Source organism: Callionymus lyra, chromosome 5, assembly GCF_982586985.1.
Source record: "Callionymus lyra chromosome 5, fCalLyr1.hap1.1, whole genome shotgun sequence".
Taxonomy (NCBI): domain Eukaryota; kingdom Metazoa; phylum Chordata; class Actinopteri; order Syngnathiformes; family Callionymidae; genus Callionymus; species Callionymus lyra.
Genome location: NC_141822.1, coordinates 35,322,538 through 35,348,971, shown reverse-complemented (window position 1 = coordinate 35,348,971; position 26,434 = coordinate 35,322,538). Strand labels below are relative to the sequence as shown.

At 41.0% G+C, this 26,434-nt stretch overlaps 1 protein-coding gene across 1 annotated transcript in view; it reads left to right on the top strand.

Annotated features, from left to right (window-relative positions):
* The window catches only part of unc80 (unc-80 homolog (C. elegans)), a 47,911-nt gene extending 25,052 nt beyond the window's left edge, over positions 1-22,859 (top strand). Inside the window, exons 29-66 of the mRNA XM_087792158.1 lie at positions 1,626-1,723; positions 1,796-1,999; positions 2,070-2,177; positions 2,502-2,640; positions 2,747-2,928; positions 3,002-3,133; positions 5,504-5,690; positions 5,863-5,994; positions 6,422-6,565; positions 6,631-6,731; positions 6,811-6,897; positions 6,965-7,148; positions 7,227-7,321; positions 7,622-7,711; positions 7,816-7,917; positions 8,011-8,191; positions 8,269-8,534; positions 8,982-9,116; positions 9,188-9,326; positions 10,043-10,139; positions 10,190-10,360; positions 10,507-10,599; positions 10,663-10,881; positions 11,845-12,075; positions 13,601-13,724; positions 13,790-13,915; positions 13,991-14,114; positions 14,650-14,856; positions 14,925-15,109; positions 15,181-15,346; positions 15,431-15,610; positions 15,694-15,841; positions 17,711-17,767; positions 18,447-18,528; positions 19,109-19,214; positions 20,650-20,670; positions 20,894-21,096; positions 21,628-22,859. Coding sequence (XP_087648284.1) covers positions 1,626-1,723; positions 1,796-1,999; positions 2,070-2,177; positions 2,502-2,640; positions 2,747-2,928; positions 3,002-3,133; positions 5,504-5,690; positions 5,863-5,994; positions 6,422-6,565; positions 6,631-6,731; positions 6,811-6,897; positions 6,965-7,148; positions 7,227-7,321; positions 7,622-7,711; positions 7,816-7,917; positions 8,011-8,191; positions 8,269-8,534; positions 8,982-9,116; positions 9,188-9,326; positions 10,043-10,139; positions 10,190-10,360; positions 10,507-10,599; positions 10,663-10,881; positions 11,845-12,075; positions 13,601-13,724; positions 13,790-13,915; positions 13,991-14,114; positions 14,650-14,856; positions 14,925-15,109; positions 15,181-15,346; positions 15,431-15,610; positions 15,694-15,841; positions 17,711-17,767; positions 18,447-18,528; positions 19,109-19,214; positions 20,650-20,670; positions 20,894-21,096; positions 21,628-22,104 — 5,723 coding nt within the window. The 3' untranslated portion in view covers positions 22,105-22,859. The remainder of the gene's footprint in view (positions 1-1,625; positions 1,724-1,795; positions 2,000-2,069; positions 2,178-2,501; positions 2,641-2,746; positions 2,929-3,001; positions 3,134-5,503; positions 5,691-5,862; positions 5,995-6,421; positions 6,566-6,630; positions 6,732-6,810; positions 6,898-6,964; positions 7,149-7,226; positions 7,322-7,621; positions 7,712-7,815; positions 7,918-8,010; positions 8,192-8,268; positions 8,535-8,981; positions 9,117-9,187; positions 9,327-10,042; positions 10,140-10,189; positions 10,361-10,506; positions 10,600-10,662; positions 10,882-11,844; positions 12,076-13,600; positions 13,725-13,789; positions 13,916-13,990; positions 14,115-14,649; positions 14,857-14,924; positions 15,110-15,180; positions 15,347-15,430; positions 15,611-15,693; positions 15,842-17,710; positions 17,768-18,446; positions 18,529-19,108; positions 19,215-20,649; positions 20,671-20,893; positions 21,097-21,627) is intronic.
* Positions 22,860-26,434: the final 3,575 nt, after the last annotated feature.

The following is a 26,434-nucleotide window of genomic DNA, read 5'->3' as shown; positions in this document are numbered from 1 at the left end:
GGGCAGACCAGCTCCAGTGTAAATGTTTGTATTTTACATACGGCCAATAACACAAATACTTTATTAACAGAGACGATCAGGGGCTTGTACATCTTGAGAGGAGGTTTAACAAAAATAAAACTGCAAATCAGTCACAGTTACTTAAAGCGCTTAGCAGTGATGATGATGATATTGAAGATCTGTCTGATCTTCTCTGAGTTTCAATAGAATGTCTGTCTCACCTGCACAACGCACAGAAATATTTTGTTATATTTATAAACTAAAAGTCCCTTTTTTTTGACATATAATCATCATGTGGTGGTGCATTTATACTGTATAACTTTGATATAGTCCTGTGATCACATGAGGGAAACCGGCTTATGCTCCTTTAATTTAAACCTGCAGCTTAATGAGGTGATGTTGTTTCACAAGAACGTCTGTGACTCTTGTAGAGAAGACATAAAACGATCATAAGATTGTTCACTTTGTTGGTTATATTATAAAAAAAGAAGCCAGAACATTCCATATAAATCTATCATGTTGTCATAATAAATAAAGATAATCAGTTTGGCGAATGAGTAATGTATTAACAAGTTTGCAAACTATATAATTTCCACTCATTTAATTGCAAATGTGAACTTCCCAACATGACAAGTGAGGCTTATAATATTATATATTATTATATATAAGTATTATATACTTTGTGGTCTTATTCAGAAGGATCTGACTTTTAAAGAGTAAACCAGCGTTCTTGCTTAAATCCTTTTACATCAGAATCTACTGATTGTAGATGTAGTGTAAGATGTTTAAACTCCGGATGTTAAAACAAAGTTTGTACTTTGGCATGAAAATATCTAAACTGATGCAGCAGTGATGTTATCATTAAAAAATATGGAATAATTGAAATTAAAATACAACAAATTCAACCTTTCAATATTTTTAAACATTAAATTCAACCATTCATTATTCTGATGATGATTCTGATAATCCATTTCCACAACACCAAATAGGAGAACGCTATACGTTATTGAGTGAAAAAGGAAAATCGCAAATTCCAACCCTTTTTTTATTTCAGGACTATAGAACTGTGTACATGTTAACTATGGTATCATGTTATAATGTTGTGGGATACACTGTTCATCTCTAGAAATCTGTGATATATCTCATTTATGTGTAACAGAAGAGGAAAAATAGATAGTTAATAAAATAACATCTGTTACGCGAAAGAACCAGCTTAAAAAAAATCTTTAACTTTAGGGGTCCAATACAAGATGGACATTATATATACATATACATTATATACATATATAATAAAAAATAAATGTATACATTTATTCAGAAAAAGTTTCACTCTTAAAACTCATTTTAAATTTTCTAGTGGCTTGCAGTGTTACATTTGCTCAAGGTTTCTGCCAAACGCTTGCTCATTGTGATTGGCTGGGACCAGTTTTTCCTCTTCTCTTATCTACTGTTAAGTTTATTTAGATAAATTTTGTGATTTGAAACTTTAAAATTGATTGAATTGAATTAATAGATTTTTTGACATAATTTAGGTAGTGACCAATATGATACATTTAGGGATTTATGTAGACAAAACGTGAGTGCAATTGTTAATTCATTTTTGAATATATCTTCTGTTATTCTAGGTAGTCCTTTTAGCACCAGTGAACCAAGCATTGAACCAGAGGGCCAAGGCTCAAGCGGAGCAGAGGACAACTACCACCGCAACATGTCCTGGCTCCATGTATTTGTCAACACGCAGTGGTTCTTTTGTGTCATTCTGTTCTGTCAATCACACTTATCTTCCTGTGATCAGATCATGATTCTGCTGTGCAACCAACAAAGCTTCATCTGCACTCACATCGACTTTTGCCACCCGCGATGCTACCAGCACCACAGCCGCTCCTGTGTTCGCCTCGTTCGCGCCATCAAGCTTGTGTATGGCGAGACTGTGGACAGCCTGAGAGAGGAAAACATTTCCTCTGGTAACATTGGAACACGTCCCAAAAAAAGCAAAGAGGTGGATTCTGACGTTTGAGGGTAGTGTTGAAATGAGTGAAATGTTGACTTGCACACTCTTTCCTGTTCAGTGTTCAGATAAGTCTTGTCTCAGGACTCCTTCTATGAAGAGACGGCCCACTGACACCAACACAGAAGGAAAGAAGGACACAGGAATGCTGAAATACATCAGGAACCAGGTGAAGCAACAACAACGACAACAAATGACATCAATAGTTTTATTGATTCAAGTTTTTTCTTTGATCATTGAAGGTTCTTGTATTTTGACGAATAAAGATAAAGAATGTTGAACGATAACAGAATAAGTATTCAAGAGCAACACTCGACTCTGGTTAACAACAAGACACTTCTACACTTCTGCACTTTTGCTAAACTCTGATTTTTTGTATTCTATAAAACCCATACTCCTGCAATTTGTTATATATTTGACAACGTGTTTAAGTGTCTAGAAATCAATTCACTATCTTGTATACATTTTAAAAGCAAATTCATGTTATATCCAGGTGATGAGTTTGTCTCCAGCTCCACTCTCTCTGCTGATCAAAGCAGCTCCCATCTTGACAGACGACATGTACGGTGACGTTCAGCCAGCAGCCTGGGAGCTGCTTCTGAGTGTGGACGAACACATGGCGGCTGCTGCAGGTACAGTCGCACTTATCAATCAATATTTTCCGTTACAATGAATTATGTGTTTCTATATTTAATTTGTCATGATTCATTCCTTTAAACCCTTACTGGTCTCCTCCAGCTGCCATGTTCCTCCTCTGCGCTGTAAAAGTCCCAGAAGCAGTGACAGAGATGATGATGGCAGAGTTCCAGCACCACGAGGCATGCCAACGTATCAACTCCATCCTAAAGTTCAACACTCTGTGGCGCTTTCGCTATCAAGTGTGGCCTCGAATGGAGGAAGGAGCTCAGCAGATCTTCAAAGTAAGCATACAACTTAGATTTGATTTCAGTGATCTTCAACACCTGTGGAATCAAATGTCCTTTTCCCTTCCAGATCCCCCCTCCTAGCATCAACTTCACCCTGCCCTCTCCGATTCTGGGCATGCCGTGTGTACCCATATTTGACCCGCCTTGGGTACCCCAGAACACTGGAAGTGTTCAAGACCCAATCAATGAAGACCAGTCTGTAAGTTCTTTAATAAGGTTCATTATTTATTTTATGAAGATTAGAAATAGATTTTGAACTAGAATAATCTCAAATATATTTAATGACAACATGCCACATGGCCAACGTTTAGGACCACAGGTAAAACATCTTGAATGACTATCTTTAACAAAATCTTGAACTCAAATGACAAGGTATTAACATATTACGTATGTTAACAGTTTATTATATGTCCATTCTCTCATGGATTCAGATCAGGACAGTATCAATTTGAAATGTATATATTTTTGCCTTTGTGTACTGTAGTACTGTTTATAATAGTATAATAATGTAATTAGCTACTTTTATTGCTGAACCATAAAGAGCAGATGTTGTGACATGAGATATTAACTAAGAAAGATGGTACACGAAAACGTTTTATTTTACATTAGATCAATTCTAAAATAACCAGCCTACGAGAATAGTCATTGGCGAGTCCAGTCTTTATTACCTCTGGAAACTTGTAGTTGTGTTTTTGCATTTAGTCAGTTCTTTACGCTGCCGTCTACACCATATCACCATCAATTCATTGATTCCAAGCTTATGTGCAGCATCTCGATTTCCTTCTTTGACGGCCAGATTGATCACCTTTAACTTGAAAGCTGCATCAGAGTTATTGCTCTTTGTTTTCCACCATGAGGGTGTGTGCATGATGCACAACAAACAAAATCAAACTCTTGTCTTCCTCTGCATATTTATATCTAGTGCTCACTGCACCTACTGTAGGCTATCAATACTTTAAACCAAAGCTCATTACTGATATTAACACAATTGTATAAGCACATTTATAGTTTGGAAAATGATGGTTTTCGTTCAATGTTCTGTATTTGTTTATAAAGTAGCTCTTTACTGTTGGTTTATGTTGCATCCTATACTAAACTTATACATCCACCCTGTTGTTTACATTCATGTCTGAGACAGAAGTTGTTAGTGTTAGGGCAACTTTCAAGCACATTTCATACTGGACTAATGGAGTTTCACCATTGAATGTGTCCTTGTAGGTTCTGAATCATCCAGGTCATGCTTATCCAGAGAGTTTCAAAGTGAGGCAACTGGATGGAGTCGACTGTGTAAGCTCTATACAGTGCAGTTGCCTTGCTTTGAAACCCTTTAGATAAATACCACTAAAGTTAATTCAGCTTCTGTAATTCTGATGAAGACCCTGTAACTTCATAAATCAATCTCATTCGCCTTCTCCAACTAACGATGCTCTATTATTACAGTGCTGGTCATAATCCCTGCATGTGGAATAAATAGACAAATTTAAATGAAGGAAATTAACAATTCTAGTTTGCATATTTTGATTCTTAACGTATGATGTCTTGCTACATTGTTAGTACACATAGAGATCTACTGAAGAGGAACATGTGACATGGTTTTTATCAATGAGATTTCTCGGTCTATATTCGGTATTTGAAAACTATTGAAACACCACAAGGGAGTAAACTGCATCGTCCACTAATACTTCAAAAACATTGTGAATTTGTTATATTTTAATGTGTCACTGGACTTACCTTGTTCATTTTATTAATTTGAATATTATTTAAAGCATGATTTTAATATGATTTAATATAGTATTTTAATTCTTTTGATGACAACTTTGGAGCACATGACCTATAATTTATCTATCGACTGTCTTTGTTTTTAGTACCCCGCATTAATTCAATCAGTCCATACCATAGTAAGTTGGTATTTCTGTCCGGATGTTTGTGCTGATGCATCTTGTTACCTCTGACCATGACCTGGGAGACTATTCCTGCACATTTTTAGTGAGTTGAGGACAGGTTTAGGATCAAACCCTAAGTAGTGCAGGGGGAGGGGTGAGGATGGGGGGTCGGGTCATTTCAGCTAAGTGCATCTTGATCAGAAACAAACACTTCCTCTTTCAGATGACAAGCATGCATCGGACATTCAGACATTTTGTGTGTGTTGTGATGTTTGTGCATGGTCATTGACTGAGAATGACTCTGCTGTTTACATATCCATGTCATGCCTTTCTGAATTTGTATGTGTATGAGCACTTGTGTGGATGCAGTGAGGCATTTACTGTACACCAGATACAGTAAATTCTCCAGGTTCCAGTTAAAAGACATTCAATCCATCACAACAAAAGCCCCTCTTTTGAGAATTTGATATTTAAAGCGTGTTCTTCTTCATTGCGAGGATGGCATGAGAGCATCAATGCGCTGGAGGAGAGTTACTGTATTCAAGTGTTGTCCTGTCATTTTAACATCGCGACTCAAAGCTCCTCAGTCGTAAATGTAGATTTACTGTGCACCTGAATCGTCCCGCTGCTCGGACTCTTGGCTCTATGAACCATCGGCCCTCATCCATGCCACCCCTCCTCTCTAGAAATCCTTCTCAGCGCGGGCAGTGTCACGTTCCCACCAGCGAGCAGAACACATCCTGAAAAACCTTCAGCAAGAGGAGGAGAAGAGGCGTCTGGGCAGAGAAGCCAGCATCATCACTGCAATTCCCGTGGCTCAGGAGGCCTGCTACGAGCCCACCTGCAGCCCACCGCCGGAGCAAGAGGAGGAAGGTGGGAAACCCGTATGACAGAGGGCTTGCTCTTTATGCACATGTCATTTGGAATACTTTATTTCTCCAGATAAAAATGATAAGAAGTAGAAGTCACAGCAATTTGTTTATATACAATCTGGCTTTGAACCGTATTATGTTGTCCTTCTTCATCTTGACGTTTGTCCTGTCAGCAGAAGAAGTGGTGAACCTGACATCCCGTCGTCTGTCCGTCAGCCCCTCCTGCGCGTCCAGCAACTCCCACCGTAACTACTCATTCCGACGAGGCTCGGTGTGGTCGGTTCGCTCCATGGCTAGTGCAGAAGGTACTGTGTTTGTTGTTGACCATTGAAATTCAAATAAACCAACATCTTAACTGTAACTAGTGGCAATTGAAAAAAACAAAAGAATGCTGTCAAAATATTGAACATTTGAGAGATTCATTACATTTGATTTGGAAAATGTAAAACGTAAACATTTTTAATCTAAAATTGCTGAGAAAAAGCCCTCAACTTCAGTTTATCTTATTTATATTTCTTATTGTGGTATATTAAAAATGTCTGTGTCTTCATAGAGTAATTCAGTGTAAGATAAGGATAAGAATCAGCTACAGAAGGTGGACGGCTCTAGCAGGCACAAACAACAACATATGAATAGAACTTTTTCACTGACATTTTTCTAAATGCTTTTGTCTCATCTGCTCCATCCAAGACAGATTGATAAATAAATAAATAAATATTATTTTATTTCCAGATGAAGAAAACACAACTGAACATACCCCAACTCACCACATGCTTCAGCCACCCCAAGCAGTCTTCCCTGCATGCATTTGTGCTGCAGTCCTTCCTATCGTGCATCTCATGGAAGACGGGGAGGTTCGGGAGGATGGTGTAGCTGGTAATTATTCTCATGTGGAATTCTTCTTTTGATGCTCTTTATCACTAACAACCCTTAATCATCAGTAAGTGCAGTGGCACAGCAGATATTGTGGAACTGTCTCATCGAAGACCCCGCTCTTGTTCTCCGCCATTTTCTGGAAAAATTAACAGTCAGTAACCGGCAGGTCAGTGGCGGATTCTTTAATATTATTAGGCAGAGTCTTTGGGAATCCAAAAGGTCATGTATGTGTTTTTTGTGGTCAGGATGAGCTGATGTACATGTTGAGAAAGCTGCTCCTAAACATTGGCGACCTCCCAGCTCAGACCTCTCACATCCTCTTTAACTATCTGGTGAGTTTGCAAAGATCAAATCCACCCTCTAATACAGTAAATGGTTTAAACTGCTTCTCTTTCTCAGGTTGGATTGATCATGTATTTCGTCCGGACCCCTTGTGAGTGGGGAATGGACGCCATTTCAGCAACGCTCACATTCCTGTGGGAGGTGGTCGGATATGTGGAAGGTCTGTTCTTCAAAGACCTGAAGCAAACTATGAAGAAGGAGCAGTGTGAGGTCAAATTACTGGTCACTGCATCGATGCCTGGTAAACTGTGATGTCACTTTTGGAGCCTTTTTCTTTCTAACAACAGGTATCATGACTTGAATTTCTGTTTTTATGCAGGTACAAAAACTTTAGTGGTTCACGGACAAAACGAATGTGACATTCCAACACAGCTTCCAGTTCATGAAGACACTCAGTTTGAAGCTCTTTTGAAAGTGAGACCACTAAAATGCCATTCCTTTCTTTGGATAGCTGCTAGTATTTACATTTTGTAAATAATCTGGGTTAATATCGTGGATCCTGATTGGGAGAATTCAATCATCAATTAATTGTAATTTAAACAACAACATCAGTAACATGTAAGTTAAAAAACGATGTGAAGATTCAGTTTAATTAAGGTGCAGAGAATGCAGTGGCCTCATGAAAACCCATCATATGTTAAATTAAATCTCATGAACCAACTGTTCTTCCAAATTAGATGCAAACCCAACTTTTCCTAAATCTATTTCCTCCAGGAGTGCCTGGAATTCTTTAACATTCCAGAAGCCAGATCAGCACACTACTTTCTCATGGACAAGAGGTGGAATCTTATCCATTATTCCAAGGTAAAATCAGTTTGTTAAAACATAAAACAAAATCCTCGGTCCTTACCCTGTGTTAAGAAACATGTCATTATTAGCTCTGAGTTATCATCACATTGTCTTTGCAGACTTATGTCAGAGACATCTATCCATTTAGAAGGTCAGTCTCCCCCCAGCTGAATCTCGTCCACATGCTTCCCGATAAGGGACAGGAGCTAATCCAAAAACAGGTGTGTACATCTACATACATAAACACGTAATGAGATGTCAAATTATAATGTTTAAATCTGCTGACATGTGATATTTTAAACTATATTTTCCAGGTGTTTTCCCGCAAACTGGAGGAAGTCGGGCGCGTTCTTTTCCTCATCTCTTTAACTCAGAACATGCCAGCGGTGCACAAGCAATCCCATGTCTCCCTTCTTCAGGAAGACCTTCTTCGTCTGCCTTCTTTTCCAAGAACGGCTATTGATGCCGAATTCTCCCTTTTCAATGAGCCACAAGGTTAGCTAACATTCCGTTATTCTAGTCTCTCCGTAACCAGACCCTAAGTTCTTTGACGTTCCAAAATGATCTTCCAGGTAAGGAGTTGTTTGGCTTGGACACCCTGCACAAGGTGCTTTGGATCAAACTACTGGAGGAAATGTTTCTGGGCATGCCCAGTGAGTACCCGTGGGGTGATGAGATGATGCTCTTTCTCAACGTCTTCAACGGGGCGTTGCTTTTACACCCAGAAGACAGCGCTCTCCTCAGGCAATACACCGCCACTGCCATTAACACAGCAGTGCACTTCAACCACCTGTTTTCTCTGAGTGGTTATCAGTGGATCCTCCCAACCATGTTACAGGTATTAAGCATTTACACAGAAAAACCGTCTTGCACACATTAAATTGTGTTTTTGCACATGAGCACACAGGAAGAATCAAGTAGTGATTAATGATTAAGATGTGATATATTCATTAGTTGCACAGGTGAAACTTAAAGGGCAACTTACATGTTGATTTAAATGTCTCCTAGATAGATCTTGGACCTCTATTGTACTCATCAGTGTGTGTCTGTTTGTACAAAACTCTCCTTTCTTGGAATACATTTACATTAAAAACACTTTGTTTAATTTCAAAAGTCTCCACCTCCAAGTGACTTGTTGTATAAACAAAGCAAGGCATGATAACAGCTGGCTGAAGGAGGAGTCAATCTGATTATGTATAATGGGCTCCGCTATCATAACCTCTTGTTTGCCGAGATTTCAGGCGGGGGAGAACTTTATGAAGTAATACCTTGTTTTACTTTTCAGGTGTATTCAGACTATGAAAGCAACCCTCTACTTAGACAGGGCATCGAGTTTTGTTGTCGGCAGTTTTACATCCTCCATCGGAAACCGTTCGTCCTGCAGCTGTTTGCCAGCGTGGCCCCACTGCTGGAGTTTACCGTCAGTACATGTTCACATTTGTTTCTCCACCCACTGATGATGAAGATATTAAAAAAAGTCTCTGTTCATAGACGAGCACCAGTTCAGGTCTTTCTAAAGGTGTTTCAGCTCAATGTCTGTTTGACCTGCTGGTGTCGCTGGAGAATGAGACACGGGACTCCCTGGATGCATTGGAGCTGGTAAAGGCGGAGAAACCATTGCGCTCGCTAGGTAAGCTGCCTCTTTCTATTAGGCAGGCCTAATATGTTTATGTTAGTGATGGGTTGCTGAGGTTTTATGATACAGTGTCATCTTTTGAAATGCTACTGGATGGCCCTGGACAACTTATTAAATGAAAATTCATCTTTAAACATAGCTCCATCTACTGCACTCTTTAAATAGCAATGCTGAAAAATGAAACCTCACAGCTGTTTCATGAAACGTCAGTTACTTGTTACTCTTTACTTGTTTATTTATTTTTTATACAGTAATAGCTTCTATTGTAGCCTCTAAACTCACCAGCCACCACTTAACCACTTAAAAAATGTTCTCTGAACCTTAGATGCAACCAGGGATACAAAAGATGATATACAGTCCACGCCTTTAAAATACATTTAAGACCATAGAGTCTATAAGTGGTACAGCATGACACATAAATCTCATTCTATATTCATCATATCTTTGTTACCAAATCTTATTTTGTTGTTCAATGTTTTCTTGAACACGTTTTGGTCTTACACCTCGAAAAATGACCACAGCTCCACAAAATGAAGGGTGTGTAACATGTACACTATGTCATTGTCAGTATTAAAAAGACACACCAATAATATTTTCTTGAGGCATCCATTTACAGAGAGTGCATTACCAAGCTTAGAGTCAAACCTTCTTACAACTTCTTCGTTGTTGTTTTAATATGAAATGTACTAATGAAATGCTAATCTCACTAGATTTCTGTTACGGCAATGAAGACCTGGCCTTTTCTGTCAGTGAAGCCATCAAGCTGTGTGTCACTGTAGTGGCTTACGCTCCAGAGTCTTTCAGAAGGTAAATGTTATTTTTTGAACTCTTTTTTGAGATCCACACATTTGCTTTAGTCTCCAGATGCTTATGGTGCTGGAGGCTCTGGTCCCCTGCCATCTTCAAAAACTGAAGAGCAACACCATGACAATGGAGTCTGTATCAGCAGCCCGCGACGAGATTGCTGCCATCGCTGCTTTGGCCACTTCTCTGCAGGCCCTGCTCTACAGCTCAGAGGCCCTCACCAGGTCAGTTCACGTGTTGTTGGGTTCAAAGTTAATCACGTTCTAATTTGTAGAGCTTATTACACTTGCGTCGTCATTGTCAACCAAACAAACAGGCAGAAGATCACTATATAAATTGAGTATGAAGAGTTGTGTTGACTGTCTCTCAGGCCCATGACAGCCCCTCAGATCTCCCGCTGTGACCAGGGACATAAAGGAGGCACCACAGCAAACCACGCCATGTCAGGAGGCGTCAACACCAGGTAGGCGTGCATACATTTTGTCTCATACCAGTTCTAGGTCCAAACCACTGCCTGCTCAAACAGGGATAACCTCCATCTGCTGGAGGAGGGCCAGGGGATGCCCAGGGAGGAGCTGGATGAGCGCTATGCCAGAGAGGAATTCCGTCGACCAAGAGAGTCTCTGCTGAACATTTGCACAGAATTTTACAAACACTGTGGACCGAGACTCAAGATCCTCCAGAATGTGGCTGGTGAGCCTCGGGTCACAGCCCTGGAGCTGCTGGATATCAAGTCCCATATGAGGTGAGTAATGAGACTTCTGTAATGTTGGAATAGCTTAAGTAAGTAAGTAAGTAAGTAATATTTATTTATATTGCGCTTTTCGAGACCAGGGTCACAAAGCGCTTAGACAATCAAAACAATACTCAAAAAAGTACATACTTTAAAGATCAAGATAATACTGAGAACAACACATGAGTTCGAGAAATTCAAGGAACAGCCTGAACAAATAGAAACGTCTTAAGATGTTTCTTAAAGGAGTCAGTAGACTCCATCAAGCGCAAAGAGAGAGGAAGATCGTTCCAAAGCTTAGGAGCAACAGCCTGAAAAGATTTCTCTCCTCTGGTCCTGAGCCGTGTGCGTGGAACCATAAGTAGATTCTGATCCACAGACCTCAGAGCCCGAGCTGGGGTGTAAGGCTGGATCAGATCAGTGATGTAAGGAGGAGCCTGACCATGAATAGCTCTGAAAGTAAGAACCAGAATTTTAAAGTTGATCCTGAAAGAAACTGGAAGCCAGTGAAGAGTTTTAAGGATCGGAGAAATGTGAGTTCTTCTACTTGAGCGGGTCAGAATTCTTGCTGCAGAGTTCTGAATCAACTGCAGACGAGACAGCTCCTTCTTGTTAAGACATGAAAACAAACTGTTACAATAGTCCAGACGAGAAGAAACAAACGCATGGATTACAAGCTCCAGATCATGTTCCGACAACATTTTCCTAAGTTTAGAGATTTTTCTCAGTTGAAGGAAACAGTTTCTGGTCAGTTTTCTGCAGTGTCGAACAAGAGACATGTCTTTATCAAATACAACACCCAGGTTTCTCAGGCTCAGTTTGACAGACTGACCTAAGTCACCCAAGTACTGACTCAACCCTGGAATCTTATCATCAGGAGCAATCACCAGAGTTTCAGTTTTGTCCACATTTAGCTGTAAAGTGTTTTCACTCTTAACACATGTGTGTGTATCTGCATGTTCTTGTGTGGGCCAGGCTGGCGGAAATTGCCCACGCTCTGCTCAAGCTCGCCCCCTACGACACGCTGACCATGGAGAGTCGAGGGCTGCGTCGATATATCATGGAGATGCTGCCCATCACCGACTGGTCATCGGAAGCTGTCCGCCCCGCCCTGATCCTGATCCTCAAGAGACTGGATCGCATGTTCAACAAAATCCACAAGATGCCAACGCTCAGGTGCGCTCGCCCACAGGCACTATGCACCAGGTCTGTAGAATACTCTTCTACCCTCTGTCTGAATGTATCGTGCTGTCCAGTGCGGTGGTGTGAACAATAGCTAGACGGCTTCTTGGCACTTTGGTCTGTAGCGCTGCCTGTGAGGTGCTGTACCGTAAGTGCTGCTGTGGTGAAGTCATGTGCTGGGTGTGAGAGTCTGTCCAAAGGTTTTCATTATTCCACCTTATGATGACCCTCAAACAAAGAGCGCTGATGAGCACAGGAGCGGAACAAAATTAATAATAATAAAAAATAATATCCAGAGAAATAGAATGGATCCAAACCACTGCAAACATCAACAAGTTCAGGCTTCTAGGCAAGTACTGAAAATGATTTTACGTGAGTTGCGCTGTAGTGCAGGAACGAAGGAGAACTAAGGGTCAGAGCTGGAATACCTATTATTCTAGTAATGCATTCAGGGACACTTGAATCCAACTGTGTGTGAGTCAGCCTCAAGCATGCTAAAAATAAAAGCATTAACTAAATAAAACTGGAACAGAACAAGACCAACAACAACTCTGGACCACTAATTTCCCAACATCATGTTAGAATGGGGGTGAGACTCGACTTGGTCTACTTTCTCTGGAGTAGACCAAGTGAAGTATTTGTCTGTCAACTCTAAGCAGATTTTTGTAGTAGGTAATAGTAGTTAATTGTAGATTAAGGTACAATACAGACATTTCAAAGGCTGCTGAAATGTATTCCTTGTGTGTGCATCTGTGTGTGTCTTTGTGTGCGAGTGTATGCGTGTGTGCGCTTAATAGCAGGGTATTTTGCTGTTGTTTTAGCTGCTGTATTTGTCAGCTTTGCATTGTATGCTTTTAGTAGTGAAATTACCTTTATCTTCTACCTGGTTATATTTTTCAAATGCATGTATGTTCTCTTTCAACGGGGAGGTAAGTATTAAGAATTGTGGGTTTTTCTACATTCGTATTGCAAATTATTTTCATAAATAAAATATTTTGAAATAAAAATAATTGTATGCATTAAAGCAGCAGTATGTAAGATATTTAATTTTTTCTGGCTGCCCAGTGTAACAACAGTGTAAAAACAACGTTTTGTAATTCACGATTGTATTATCATGACTACGTTTCTTTAAAAAACAACATAAAGGTTATTGTTGTGTCAGTTTCTGATTTTATCTTCTGGTAAGTTGAATTAGTCTCTTAGTACTTCATTTGGAAACACTGTCTCTGACCCGCTGCTGTAAAGCCTAGTGTAGAGCTTTAAAAAAAACAACTAAAAGGGGAAAGGTTGCATATTGCTGCTCTAATGTATAGGTCAGCACATAGTGGAAGACATAGGTCTCGACTGTTTATGAAATCATTTAATTAGACACATAAGAATTTCTACAGATGCTATGGTTATGAGTATCAACTTAGTTATAAACCAACATGAAGTGGTGTAGAGAGCAATGAGTTGAAACTTTAAAGAAAAAAAATGTATACAGGCTGCAGATATGCTTACTGTGTGTGTGGTTGTGTTTTGCCTTTGTACGAATGGGTTTGTTCCTCAGGAGACAGGTGGAGTGGGAAGCAGCCAGTAGTCTTATTGAGGGCATATGTCTGACCCTCCAGCGACAGCCAATCATCTCCTTCCTTCCTCACCTTCGCTCGCTCATCAATGTGTGCGTCAACCTGGTAGGAGAACACAACTGTCGGCATGCTACCAGTGTGAAAATAAAATGACTTTGGTGTATCTTCAGGTGATGGGTGTAGTTGGACCGTCCAGCGTCGCTGATGGATTGCCACTGCTCCACCTCAGCCCGTACCTTTCCCCTCCACTGCCCTTCAGCACAGCAGTGGTCCGGCTGGTGGCCTTACAGATCCAGGTCAACGTCCTCACAAGCTTTACACATCGTCGATCTATCAATGTTGGTTCATTTTTCCTTTGACTTTTGTTTCAGGCCTTGAAAGAAGACTTTCCTCTGAACCATGTGATTGCACCGTTCACAAACCAGGAGCGACGCGAGGGGATGCTGCTCAACCTGCTTATTCCCTTCGTGCTCACTGTGGGCTCCGGCAGCAAAGGTCTCTAGTCATTCCATTGAATTCATTCCATTTATGCTTGCATACTTAAGTAAAGCTTTAAAAGAATGTTGTTCTTATTTTACATAAATGTTATTTTAATTTCAGAAGCTGAATTGTACTTGATATGTTTAAATATATATAGGGACCTTGCTGATGCATCAAGATACATTCATGCGAGTACTTGATTTGATCATTGACTCTTGAATGTAAGAAGTTCCTCTTATCTGTACAATTCCTATGTAGAGCTGTGGACGTAACTTTGAATTCTTTCTAGTTTTGTGGACCATTAAAATGAATGGGTTGGGCTGAGCAAGAAGCAGGATCAGAATTGTGTGAGAGTTTGTTTAATTAAATCTGTCTTTATGTTTACGGCTACATTATGCTAATTGTACCTTCTTTTTTTGTCAAAACAGAACAAATTCATCTTCATTAATAAGTGAAATACATGCGCCATATCAATCGAATCTCTCGTGTGCAAGACTGTGGTCTCAATAGTGTGAAGTTTACCTGACCCTCACCTGACTGTGATCTACAGACAGTCCCCACCTGGAGCAGCCAGAGATCTTTCTACTCCTTCAGACCGTCATCAACATTCTCCTCCCGCCACGCATCATCTCCACCTCACGCACCAAGAACTTCATGCTAGACGCCTCCCCGGCTCACTGCTCCACACCTGGAGACACAGGAAAGGATCTTCGGCGGGAGGGTCTGGCCGAGTCTACCAGCCAAGCAGCTTACCTAGGTACGACATTCACTTGTTCACCCGATGATCCGTCATTGTTGGTCTGCACTCATGCTGTGTCCCTTCAGCTCTCAAGGTGGTCCTGGTGTGTTTCGAGCGCTCACTGGGAAACCAGTGGTACAGGCTGAGTCTGCAGGTGAAGGAGATGGCTCTACGGAAAGTGGGTGGTCTGGCTTTCTGGGACTTCATAGACTTCATTGTCAGGACTCGCATCCCTATATTTGTGCTACTGCGGCCGTTCATTCAGTGCAAGGTCCGAGATCATTTTGCGTGACCCACAGTCCTGTCATGTTTAGCACCGAGGCTCATTTTTTGACTCTCCAGCTGCTGACCCAGCCGGCAGACTCGCAGGAGGAGATAACAGCACGGCACCACATCGCAGACCAGCTGGAGCGACGCTTCATACCTCGCCCACTATGCAAAAGTTCCCTGTTTGCGGAGTTTAACAATGAGCTGAAGATCCTGAAGGAGGCCGTTCACAGTGGCTCTGGTCGGTTTCATCCGTTCTTTAGCTAACACACGCTTTCCGTAGTTTCATTGTTGTACTCATTCTTCTTCATCGTTCACGCTGCAGCTTATCAGGGCAAGACCTCCATCAGCACTGTGGGCACCTCCACATCAGCATATCGCCTCAGTCTGGCCACAATGTCGCGCTCCAACACAGGCACCGGGACAGTGTGGGAGCAGGATAGCCAGCCATCCCGCCAGCCCTCCCAGGACACACTGAGCCGCACAGATGAGGACGACGAAGAGAGTCAGTTACCTGAGCCTGAAGCTGCTACTTCAGTCTTCTGCTTGAGTTCAAAAGCACTGATGTCGACTGTGTGTTTCCTCCAGTCGACTCCCTGAGCATTCCCAGCGTGGTGAGTGAGCATGAGGCCTTTATGCCCCGAGTGATGTCACAGCGACGCTTCTCCAGCCACGCCACCGGTTCAACAGCCTCGCAGCCTGAAGCTCCACGCAGCAACATGTTGCCCAGCCACAGGTAACACAACAACAAGAGACAATATCTTCTAACCTTTTTAAACAAACCGACTCGTCAATATTGTTCTGCTGTTCATTTTATTATTACTGGTGAAATATAAAGTGAAACAGCAGGTGACAGTAACATTATGGGATGCACAACATAGCACTGCATTTTGGATTCAGTACAATAAGTATACAAATATATACATTTTGTTGTCCTACCTACAATAGATGCGATAAGATATTCAAAAACAGTTCCCAAATTTTTCCAAAATCATTTTCTTTGTCCTTCAACATATAGGTGATCTTTTCATACGTAAAAATATGAGTCCTTACAACCAGCAACCAATACTGGGCGTCAGAACGATACATTTTTTGGCTTGTAAAATACAAGGATACATAATGGAGGGTCACATTTATTGCTAAAATATAACATTTTCCACAATTCAGAGAACACATCACTCCAAAATGTAAGGATCTTTGGACACTTCCTTTCTCTACTTGGCATCTGTTTCATTGGTCTGGCATATTTGGGTTGAAGTTATTTACTTTCTCCGGAGTTCTATACATTCTCATTAGCCATTTGTATTTAAGAAATTTCAAAAGTTTGTTAGCTGAGAGTTTATGAGCCCTTTTACATGTATTTTCCCAGTTTTTCAACAACTTCATTATGCCATTAATTTGGTCTCTGCAGATTCTAATGAATAACAGTTTAAAATATAGATTTATAAAATAATTCCCTTTTTGAAGGTTCTTTGATTGTTATTTTTTTCCAAAAAGGATAGCTGGGGTTTTCTTGTTCCCGCCTGGTTAGATTGAAGAAAGTGTTGTCGTGGGACTTAGTTCCTCAAATGTTTTAATGTGATTGTTTCCTGACGCGTACAAATCTTTAATTTTACTTATTCCCTTCTCAGTCTGCGACTTAAATCCCCCATCTTTTCTTCCCGGAACAAAGGAGGATTGCCTCAAATTGGGCTATATTGTGACAAAGTGGGGGTCTCATTCAGATATTTCTGGACTGTATACCATACATCAATCACATTTTTAAAAATTGGATTGCTTGTTTTCTTTTTCAAGCTTTTGGGGCAGTCAGAGTAAATACATGCTGGGAGCTGACATTCAACAGAATTTGATTCAATATCTCTCCAAGTTGGATTATTACTGGTAGAGAAGTAGAACCTCACTGTTCTTTTTGTGTGGCCCACTAGTACAGTAACAGATTTGGACATTTCAGCCCACCTCTGCCATATTGCATGTATAGAAGAGATAAGCGTAGTCTGGGCCGTCTATTATTCCATATGAAGCGATTAAATGTTTTTTTTAATAGACCAAACATTCCCGGAAGAGGTGGCAGCGGCAAATTCTGAAAGAGATATTGGAGTTTAGGAAGGATATTCATTTTCAACATGTTAATTCGACCGATCTGAGATATAGGGAGTCCAGACCGTTTCTCGACTGACTTGTTGATTGAATTTAGTACAGGGGTGTGTAAATGCTTTCTTTGATTTGTTCTCGAAACTGGGCATAAACCAACAGACATTCAGCCCCAACACTGACCAATGATCCTCAACCTCCTCAGGTTTGTGTTGCAAATCATTCAATATCTTAATCCATCACTGGAGTTTCATTTTATACATTTTGCCAGAGATTACAGTAGAATACAGTGTTCGCTTAAGCATCTGTTAGTGGTACAACATTGTGTTTCCTGGATTTCATGTCAAAGTACTACTACTAGTAACTGTCAGTCCATGGTTAAGGGTTGAATTTGCAGGTTGAAGCAGACAAATAAATTATTATATTCAATGAGTTTGACCCCTAAAATTAAAGAAAATCTCTGGAATTTTGGGGAGACGTTGCTCTACTAAATATTTCCGACCCCTTTTCACAGTGAACCCAATGTGCTCGATGAGTGCCAGGGTCTTCTGCAGGAGGGTAACCTCACTAGGTACGACGGCCCTTTTCTGTGTGTGTCCCGTTGGTAAATCTGTCGGCCGATGAAAGAGGCAGTGACTCAGTCAATCATCTACATCCAATCGCCTCGGCCCGTCACTCCACCCCTGTCTCTCTCTGTGTTTGGGTAAAGTGTGTCTGTCCCTTTCTTTCCTCTGAGCCCATACTGACCCTCATCGTTTCAGCTCATCGGCTGTTCTAATCAGGCCCGTCCACAGATGGCCTTCTCCGGCTTGTGACCTGTAGGCTCGGCCTCTATTACTTCTTTTTGCTTTTAGGTCTTCATGATGTCTCATGTTGGTGTCTATCAGCCTTTTATGCTCTTCAAATTGGACGTCCTCCTCTGGATACCAATCTGTGGGGACAAGCGGGCCCTGGGGTGGCAACCGTCACAATTTAATTACACATTTTGATCTTTCTTCTTCTCAAACCTTCAAGTACTACCTGGCCCCTTTAATTGGGAAGCAATGCATTCACCTCCAGGTCTCTGTTGCTGCTCCAGCCTCATCTATCCCTTGTTTTGTCTTTGATGGCAGCACTGTCTCTGCTCTGTGGTTGATCATCTTGTTAACATACCATATTGTCCAGTGAGTAGCATAGCCAAAACATCCCGCCCTACTAGATTACAATGTTCATCAGAATTGTCTGCGTGAACGTGGGTTTGACTTCACCAGGGTGGCCAGTGTACAGAGTGAACCAGGCCAGCAGAACCTGCTGCTTCAGCCACCTTTGGGACGGAAACGTGGACTAAAACAGGTACAGTATCTGTTGACTTTAATCTGCTACCGTAAAATAAGATAGGGTGTAAGATGAATCTTATAATATATATAAATCATAAGAAATAAAGAATATTTTGTTGTTAAGAGAATCATAAATATGTATAATATTATTTGCTTCTTTGTGGATACAATTATTTTATTATAACCACTATCAAGACAATCATTTAAAAGAGCGTAGATTTCTGCTCCTATTGTGACTTCTTTTACCCGTCAGAACAGATGTATTTTTGCAATCCAAAGATAAGACTTGAAAACTGCAAAACAATAAAGCATGCTTTTTTTTTTAGCTTTTTAAAATATTGTTGATGAGCTCACTGGGACAATAGGTGACAGAACCTTCCAGTGACATTGATACAGATGATCATTTAGAACTGACTGTTCTTTAGAGTTTAGACCATTATCAACATATCTTTAAGTCTTGAAATTAAACTCTTCTCTAATGTTTTCTCAGTAACAGTCATAACACTAACAAACTCTTGGCATTGATCAAAAGTGCAAGATAATTATTAAAATGTGAAAAGCCTGAAAAACCCCTGCTAATATGTTTTGTCTTTCAGCTGCGACGCCCCCTGCTGTCTATTCCAAAAACCGAACCACGTGGACGCTCAGGAGCTCGACTCTCCACCACGCGCAGGAGCATCCAGCCCAAGAACAGACCAATGGGTAACATCTAGAGACAGATCAGGAAAACACATCTATTTATTTGAAGAACACAAAGAACTAGAACTCACATCGCTTCACAGACACCCGCAGGATAACAAAGTCTTGCAGACGTCATGACACGTTATCCCCGTATAGATGTCATTGTCAACAGCGCTACTTGTTACTTCTGCCTCTGTGGAACGACATTCTTCTGTCCTTGTACTGCAACAAGCCATCAAACCTCATCATGAAGTCCTTTTTCATTGCAACTGTTGTGTGCTCCTCTCAGGCACTAGTTTGTCTAAACTGATTTATAAGCTTGTTTAGTTGGTTTGTGTCCGAACGGTGCAATTGCATTAGAATCAAGAAAACTAGAGGTTTTCTTTAAAACACTTGGTAAACCAGAGTTTAAAGTCATTGATCGGCCTATGATAGATGCTAAAATGGTTAAACGATTCAAGTCCCAATTATTGGAAGTTTGACTTTGGGTCACGAACACAAGCTCTTTCAACCTGACCCGCAGACATGTCAGTCAGGGAGGTGGTGCGCTCGTGGCTCATATAAGTCTTGCCTGTTGTTTTTAATGAAGGTTGTGAGTCATCTTCCATACTTCTGGTTCTGATTCTGGTCTTGGTGTTTAAGGTTACTACGTTTATCTTATGTTGCTCTGACAATCTCATCAGGACAGATCAAGGTTGCATTAAACCAAAAATTCAGTTTCATGATACAGTGCCAGGATTTATTATTGAGCTATTAAATGAATCAATCAATGACATACTGTTATTTGGTACCTTTACTATTCATGACCTTGGTCCACAAGCAGCAGCAGTTTATGTTGTGTTAAGAAGGAGATATTTGTTTAAACGATGTGGCTTCAGTGTTCACAGAGCGGGAGCCACTGCTTGTGAGGTTCTGATTCTTGTTTTGGAAAGTTGGAGGAGATGAAACTGGCATCTCTGTTCCTGTAGTTGAAGATAAACGAGTGTGGAAGCCTGCTTGGACTCTCACCTTCTATCTAGCCAGACAGAGATCCATGAACACCTGAAACGTTTTAATGAATGACAAACTTCTCTGTGGCGTTTGTCCTTGACACCTATAGACACCAACAACTACAGGCAAACACACACACACACACATACAACCACACACACACACACACACACCCCCACACACACACACACACACACACACACACACACACACACACACACACACACACCCACCCACCCACCCACCCACCCACCCACCCACACACACACACACACACACACACACACACACACACACACAGTGACACCTGCACACACACACAGTGAGACAGAGACAAACAGGGACACCTTAAGGGTATTTGTTGTACATCGGACTCACCACTCGTCTGTTCCGATAATGTTTGTTCTTCCACCAAACTGACTCTTTTCACTCTGTTCTGTCTCACACCCTGTGTTTCCAAATAAAGAAACTTTATTGGACTGTGAAGGTGAGACACCAGCTTTAACCCCTTCCTCTCCACCCTGCAATGGCTCACCCCTTTTTCTGCAACCTCACCCAATAGGGCGCTCTGCATGTCTGTCTTGCATCTCTCCTGGTCCTCCCTGCCCCCCCGCCCTCTGTTCCATCCCTGCCTCCACTCCAGTGCTGCTGTGTGAGCGAGTCATCGGCAGACTCTGTCCATTTTGAAGGTTGAGTGTGTGTGTTCGCAGCCCAGGGAGACCAGAAGAGGTCGGTCACATTTACAGAGACTCAGGACCAGCAGGGCTCCTCAGGTGTCAGCAAGACCTCCAGCTGTGCGGAACCACCTGCTGAGGGCAGGAAGACCAGTCCATCTTTTTCCAAGTCCCCCACCCTGGAGGTGCCCACCATCTCTTCAGCCAGGGTCACCGCTGACCTCCACAATCCATCCCAGGTGGGCAGCATGCAGGTCTGCTCTGTGTTCATCTTTTTGAGTGTTCCCCTTCCTGGGTTTGGCCACAGTCCCTGTCCTCTTCTTCGCTAAGTTAGTGTCGCAGAGACTCATTTTTTAATTCACAAACTCTTCCTATTCCCCACAGTAGCTACATAACACTACATTTAAACGTTGAAACTAATCATTTAATACCCACTGTCCTGCTCACTTGCCTTCTTCTTCCTGTCTCAATGGAACAAACATTTTGGGCCAGAAAGCCTCAGGATATCAACCATGAGTTTATCCTGTTGAACATTCCCTCTGCGCATACGTCCCTGTGTAGTCTGGATTCTGATTGGCTAACGTGCTGAAAGTAACGATTCCTCAATCCGAGCATCTAAACCTCCAGCATCAAAGCATTTCAAGCAGCCCCAAACACGCACCCCAAAAAAGGCCTGTTGTGTTTTGAAGGGGTGTGACCACCCTTGAGTCTTGAAGCAGTCAGGTGAAGCCATTAGTGAAGAAGTCTTCAGACACGTCTTTCTCTTCCAGATACCATCCGTGATGGGCAGCAAGGAGAAGAGAGAACAGTGGGGTCTCCACAGCAGCCTCTCCCCTCCTCCCTCCATTTCCCGCCCGTCCACCCCGACACCCCCTCCACGTACCTGCTCCCCTCTTCCCCTCTCTCGCACCAGTTCTCCGCTCCTGTTATCTCGCACATCCTCGCCTTTACCTCCACCCCTCCCCGTGCTGGGTACAGCACCGGCCCCGGGTCCCCCACCACCACCGTTCTTACCAGCCCCTCTTCTGATGGCCCCGCCCAACCCCGGACCCTCCAGGATCCGAGAGAGTCCCGGCGATGAGGACACGACGGCTCTTCTGCCGCGCAGCGACACACTGCTTCAGCTCAGTGAGGACGAAGGAACCGAGAACCCTCTGCTCACCCCACTGCTGTCCGCCACGTCACCCCGCCGCTCGCCACTGCCTCTCTCCCCTGTGGATCTGGACCTGGATGAATCTCATGTTTAATGATTGGCCGACTGGTCACTCAAATGAATTAGAAATCATCTTTAATGTCACAGATTCATGAATCTATAGTCATATTTATAGTATTATTAAACAAAGTATACGCTTATACAGAAGGCTAGACATAAAGAGGTGTTATGTTACATATATAAACTAAATATAATTGTATATTCTTTTATATTATAAAGTTTTTTTTAGACAAATAGAATAGAAGGGAGAATTATGTAATCTTTTAATATATTGCTTTATTTTCCATTTCCAAGATTTGATAGTAAATTAAAGGTTTCTATTTAAAAACTGGGCTAACTTTTTTTTTGTTGCAAAAGTCTGTCATCTTTCTAGTTAAGTACAAACCTGCTAATGTCGTCATACGTGTTAAAGAATATAATCTATCCTCAGCAGAATATTTATTTTGTGACCAAAGACTGTAATTTTGTGTGTCTCTGTTGTGATGACGTCACTGCATAGATTTTCTTGTTCTGCCTTAACAGAGACGACATTCTAGCGTTGTTGGACATCATAGTTATATTGAAACTACAACAGGCTTATTTTGAGTCAAGTCGACTGTCGTCATGATGCTATTATAAAAACAGGTCTTTACGTGCCATATACTTCGCCAACGCACTGTGTTCATGTCCAGGCTGCTTATCAACTGTAACTGTCTCATTCTAGATCTCCTCTTGTGAAGTCGTGAAGAGTTCTTCACAGAAACTGGTGTGGCTGGTCTGTGTCAAACGATGTTCTCGTGTCAACTTCAAATAAATTATATTTATTCAAGTGCAAACTTTGTTAAGGCACTTTTTTGTGCAACTGTTGAGGGGGGAGCGTATTAGAGGCGATCAACATATTCGTCCACTAGAGAGCGCTGTATGTTACAAGGGTTACTGATAGAACAGCTTGTCGCTCTGAGGAAGAAGATCATTAAGGATTATTTTGTTGTCGTTCCATTCACAAGAAATGATGCCACAATGGTTTCCGTGGCTGTATAAAAGCAATACAGCAGCAAAAGACGTACTGCTCAGCTGAAAAAACGATATTGTCGTATTATTAAAAAAATTAATCAGAGACTGCAAATGACCTTGACCTGCTACTCGATCATCATGCCAAACCAAAAATGAGTGCAATGTATTTTTAAGATTATTTTGGCAGTGATAGGTTGAAGAAGTATTGCAGATGTCAAGTCCTGGATGACCGAAAAGTTCCTTTTACTGACCTCAGACAAAACAGGTTCTACTAGTTTGTCCACAAAATCTCAGAACATCCCTAACTAATGATCTAGCTTTCCAAAATAGACTCTGCTACTAGCACCACTGTAAAGAATCTCTGTGACTGCTTTTAACAGGACTTGTTTACAAAAACAAATATCACGTACTGCCTACTTTCACCTTTGTAACATTTAAAAAATCTAGTATTCCCCTCCTTTGGACGCTGCTGAGAAGCTCATCCATGCTTTTGTTACCTCCAGGCTGGACTATTGTAACTCTCTTCTGTCAGGATGTTCTTAGAAGTCTCTCAGAACTCTTCAGCTCATTCAGTACTCTGCAGATCGTGTCCTGACAAAGACTAAGAGTAAGTAAGTAAGTAAGTAATTTTTATTTATAAAGCGCTTTTACAGAACAGGGTCACAAAGCGCTTAAACAATCAAAACAATATTCAATAAAGTTTATACTTTAAAGATCAAGATAAAACTGATAACACAACAGGAGTTCCAGAAAATCACGGAAAAGCCTGAACAAATAAAAAAATCTTAAGATCTAGTCCAAACTTATCAACCCTCTAGGACCTAATAGACCCTAAACTCTGATCTATTAGTTATACCGCAAATCTCTAAATGTAGATATGGAGCCAGGGCCTTCAGTTTTCAAGCCCTTCTGCTGTGGAACCAACTACAAGCTTCAGTTCGGAGGACAGACACCCTAAGTAATCTTAAAACTTTGCTTTTCAATAAAGCCTAAAGTTAGGACTAACTCAGTCCCTGAACCAGCCCTTTTTGTTATAGCTTAGAAACTAAGCCTTAGATTGTGTTGATGGAGGTTTTAAGTTAATGACCTCTATCTCTGTGTATCCTTCTTTTCTGCATTATATTCATGACCTGTGCAGCTTCAACCCACACTTTGTTCTCTCTCGGAGCTTCACCTCCAAAGCTGCTGCTGGATCCAGGATCTCCACCATGTCAATGGATCCAGATTGATCTCTATGACCCTCCATGGACTCTTCTGCACTCTTTTTCTATTACTGTATCTTCCCTCGCTCTATTAGCCATCCACCAATCCCCAATTCACCCTCCGAGCCAGTCGCAGCAGGAGACCCTCAACACTGAGTCGGGTTCTGCTCGAGGTTTCTGGAAGTTTTTCCTCGCCACCGTCACGCTGTGATTCACTCATTGTTGAATTGCTGGGATCTGTTTTTCTTTTCTCCACTATAGTCTTACTTCAACTGTAAAGTGTCTTGAGATAACTGTGTTATGGTAAGAATGGAATTGAATTGAAAGAAGGTTCATGAAGCAGTACCCTTCAAAGGACACTGGATGTCACTGTCTCTTCTATTATCTATTGCTTTAAACAACTTTTCCATTAAAACCACAAAACATTTTTTAAAACAAAAGCCACCTTTCAAAAATGGTTCTGCTTCACGAGGCATAATACAATAAATAAACCTATAGTTTATTTTAGGTACATTTAATTCATTTAGGAAGAGAAACCATGTAAACATCAGTGTAAAGAACCTTATATTCACTGGCTGCCAGTTTCTTTCAGGATCAACTTTAAAATTCTGGTTCTGACTTTGAGAGCTATTCATGGTCAGGCTCCTCCTTACATCACTGATCTGATCCAGCCTTACACCCCAGCTCGGGCTCTGAGGTCTGTGGATCAGAATCTACTGATGGTTCCTCGCACACGGTTCAGGACCAGAGGAGAGAAATCCTTCAAGGCTGTTGCTCCTTAGCTTTAAGGAGTCTCTACTGACTCCTTTAAGAAACATGTTAAGACGTTTTTATTTGTTCAGGCTTCTCCTTGATTTTCTGGAACTCCTGTTGTGTTATCAGTTTTATCTTGACCTTTAAAGTATATACTTTATTGAATATTGTTTTGATTGTTTAAGCGCTTTGTGACCCTGGTCTAGAAAAGCGCTATACAAATAAAACTTACTTACTTACTTACTTACTTATATGTCTGGACCAGAAGAGCAAAATGAAAAGAAAACTAAGTAGGACGTCTCAATAATTTACTCTGGTCACGGAGAAAACCCTGACAAGGACTGAAGCAGGTCAGCAGGAACAAGATGTTGCTGGACTGCTGTTTTTAGACGCTATTTAAAAAATGTTCCTTCCAGAAACCAATCACTGGTCTAGTATCAGTCTACCTGCTCAATCAGTATCAGTTATGGCCAACAAAAAGCATACTTTTAAAGTCAATAAAATAATCCAAAATTCATACTATCTTATAACAAAATACAGAAAAAAAAAGTCTAGGATAGGTCAGATATATTCCAACATGTGTATCTAATATATACGTTTTTGTAAATTCCCCATCTAAAACACGTTCTCATAAAACAGAAGAAATGTATAGTTTTAAACTCCAATCAATCATTTTTAATTAGGTTAACCAAGTTATGAATTGCAATCAAACAAATGTACAATTCAATAGGTTTTCAGAGATTAGAAAAGGAGTAGAGAAAATAACAGATCTTATCATTTATTCCCCTTATTCATACTTTTATATTACAGAATAAAAATGTGTATTTTTTAAGTCAAAATACACATTTTAGGTGCTCATAGAACAGAAATTTGAAAGGACGAACACAATGAACTAGAGAAGAGAAATCCTTCCAGACTGTTGCTCCTAAGCTTTGGAACAATCTTCCTCAGTGTTTGATGGATCTACTGACTCCTTCAAGAAACATCTGAAGACATTTGTGCAGACTTTTTCTTAATTATATTTGGTCTACTATGTTTGTCTTATGTTGCAATTGCTTTTAAAAGTTTTAAAATTTGTATGTATTTTAACTGTGTATTGGTTTGAATTGGTCTGAGAAAGGCGCTTTACAAATAAAAAATACTTACAATCGAAAAGAAAGCCAGAGACACATGCATCCAGTTTTGTTATAACTAGTGATGGGTTGATGAGGCTTCATGATCATTTTTGGGGGAAAAAGCGAGCCACAGAGCGACCATCTCGGTTGTTTGTTCTAAAATCCAATGATGAACAGGTGATCCAAAAATGTTTTATGCCACTGGATGCTACACACGAAGAGGGTGATATGTGTGTTTATATTAATTCAAAAATGGACATCAATTCAGTTGCAATCTGTCAGTAAATAGAAAATGACCAAA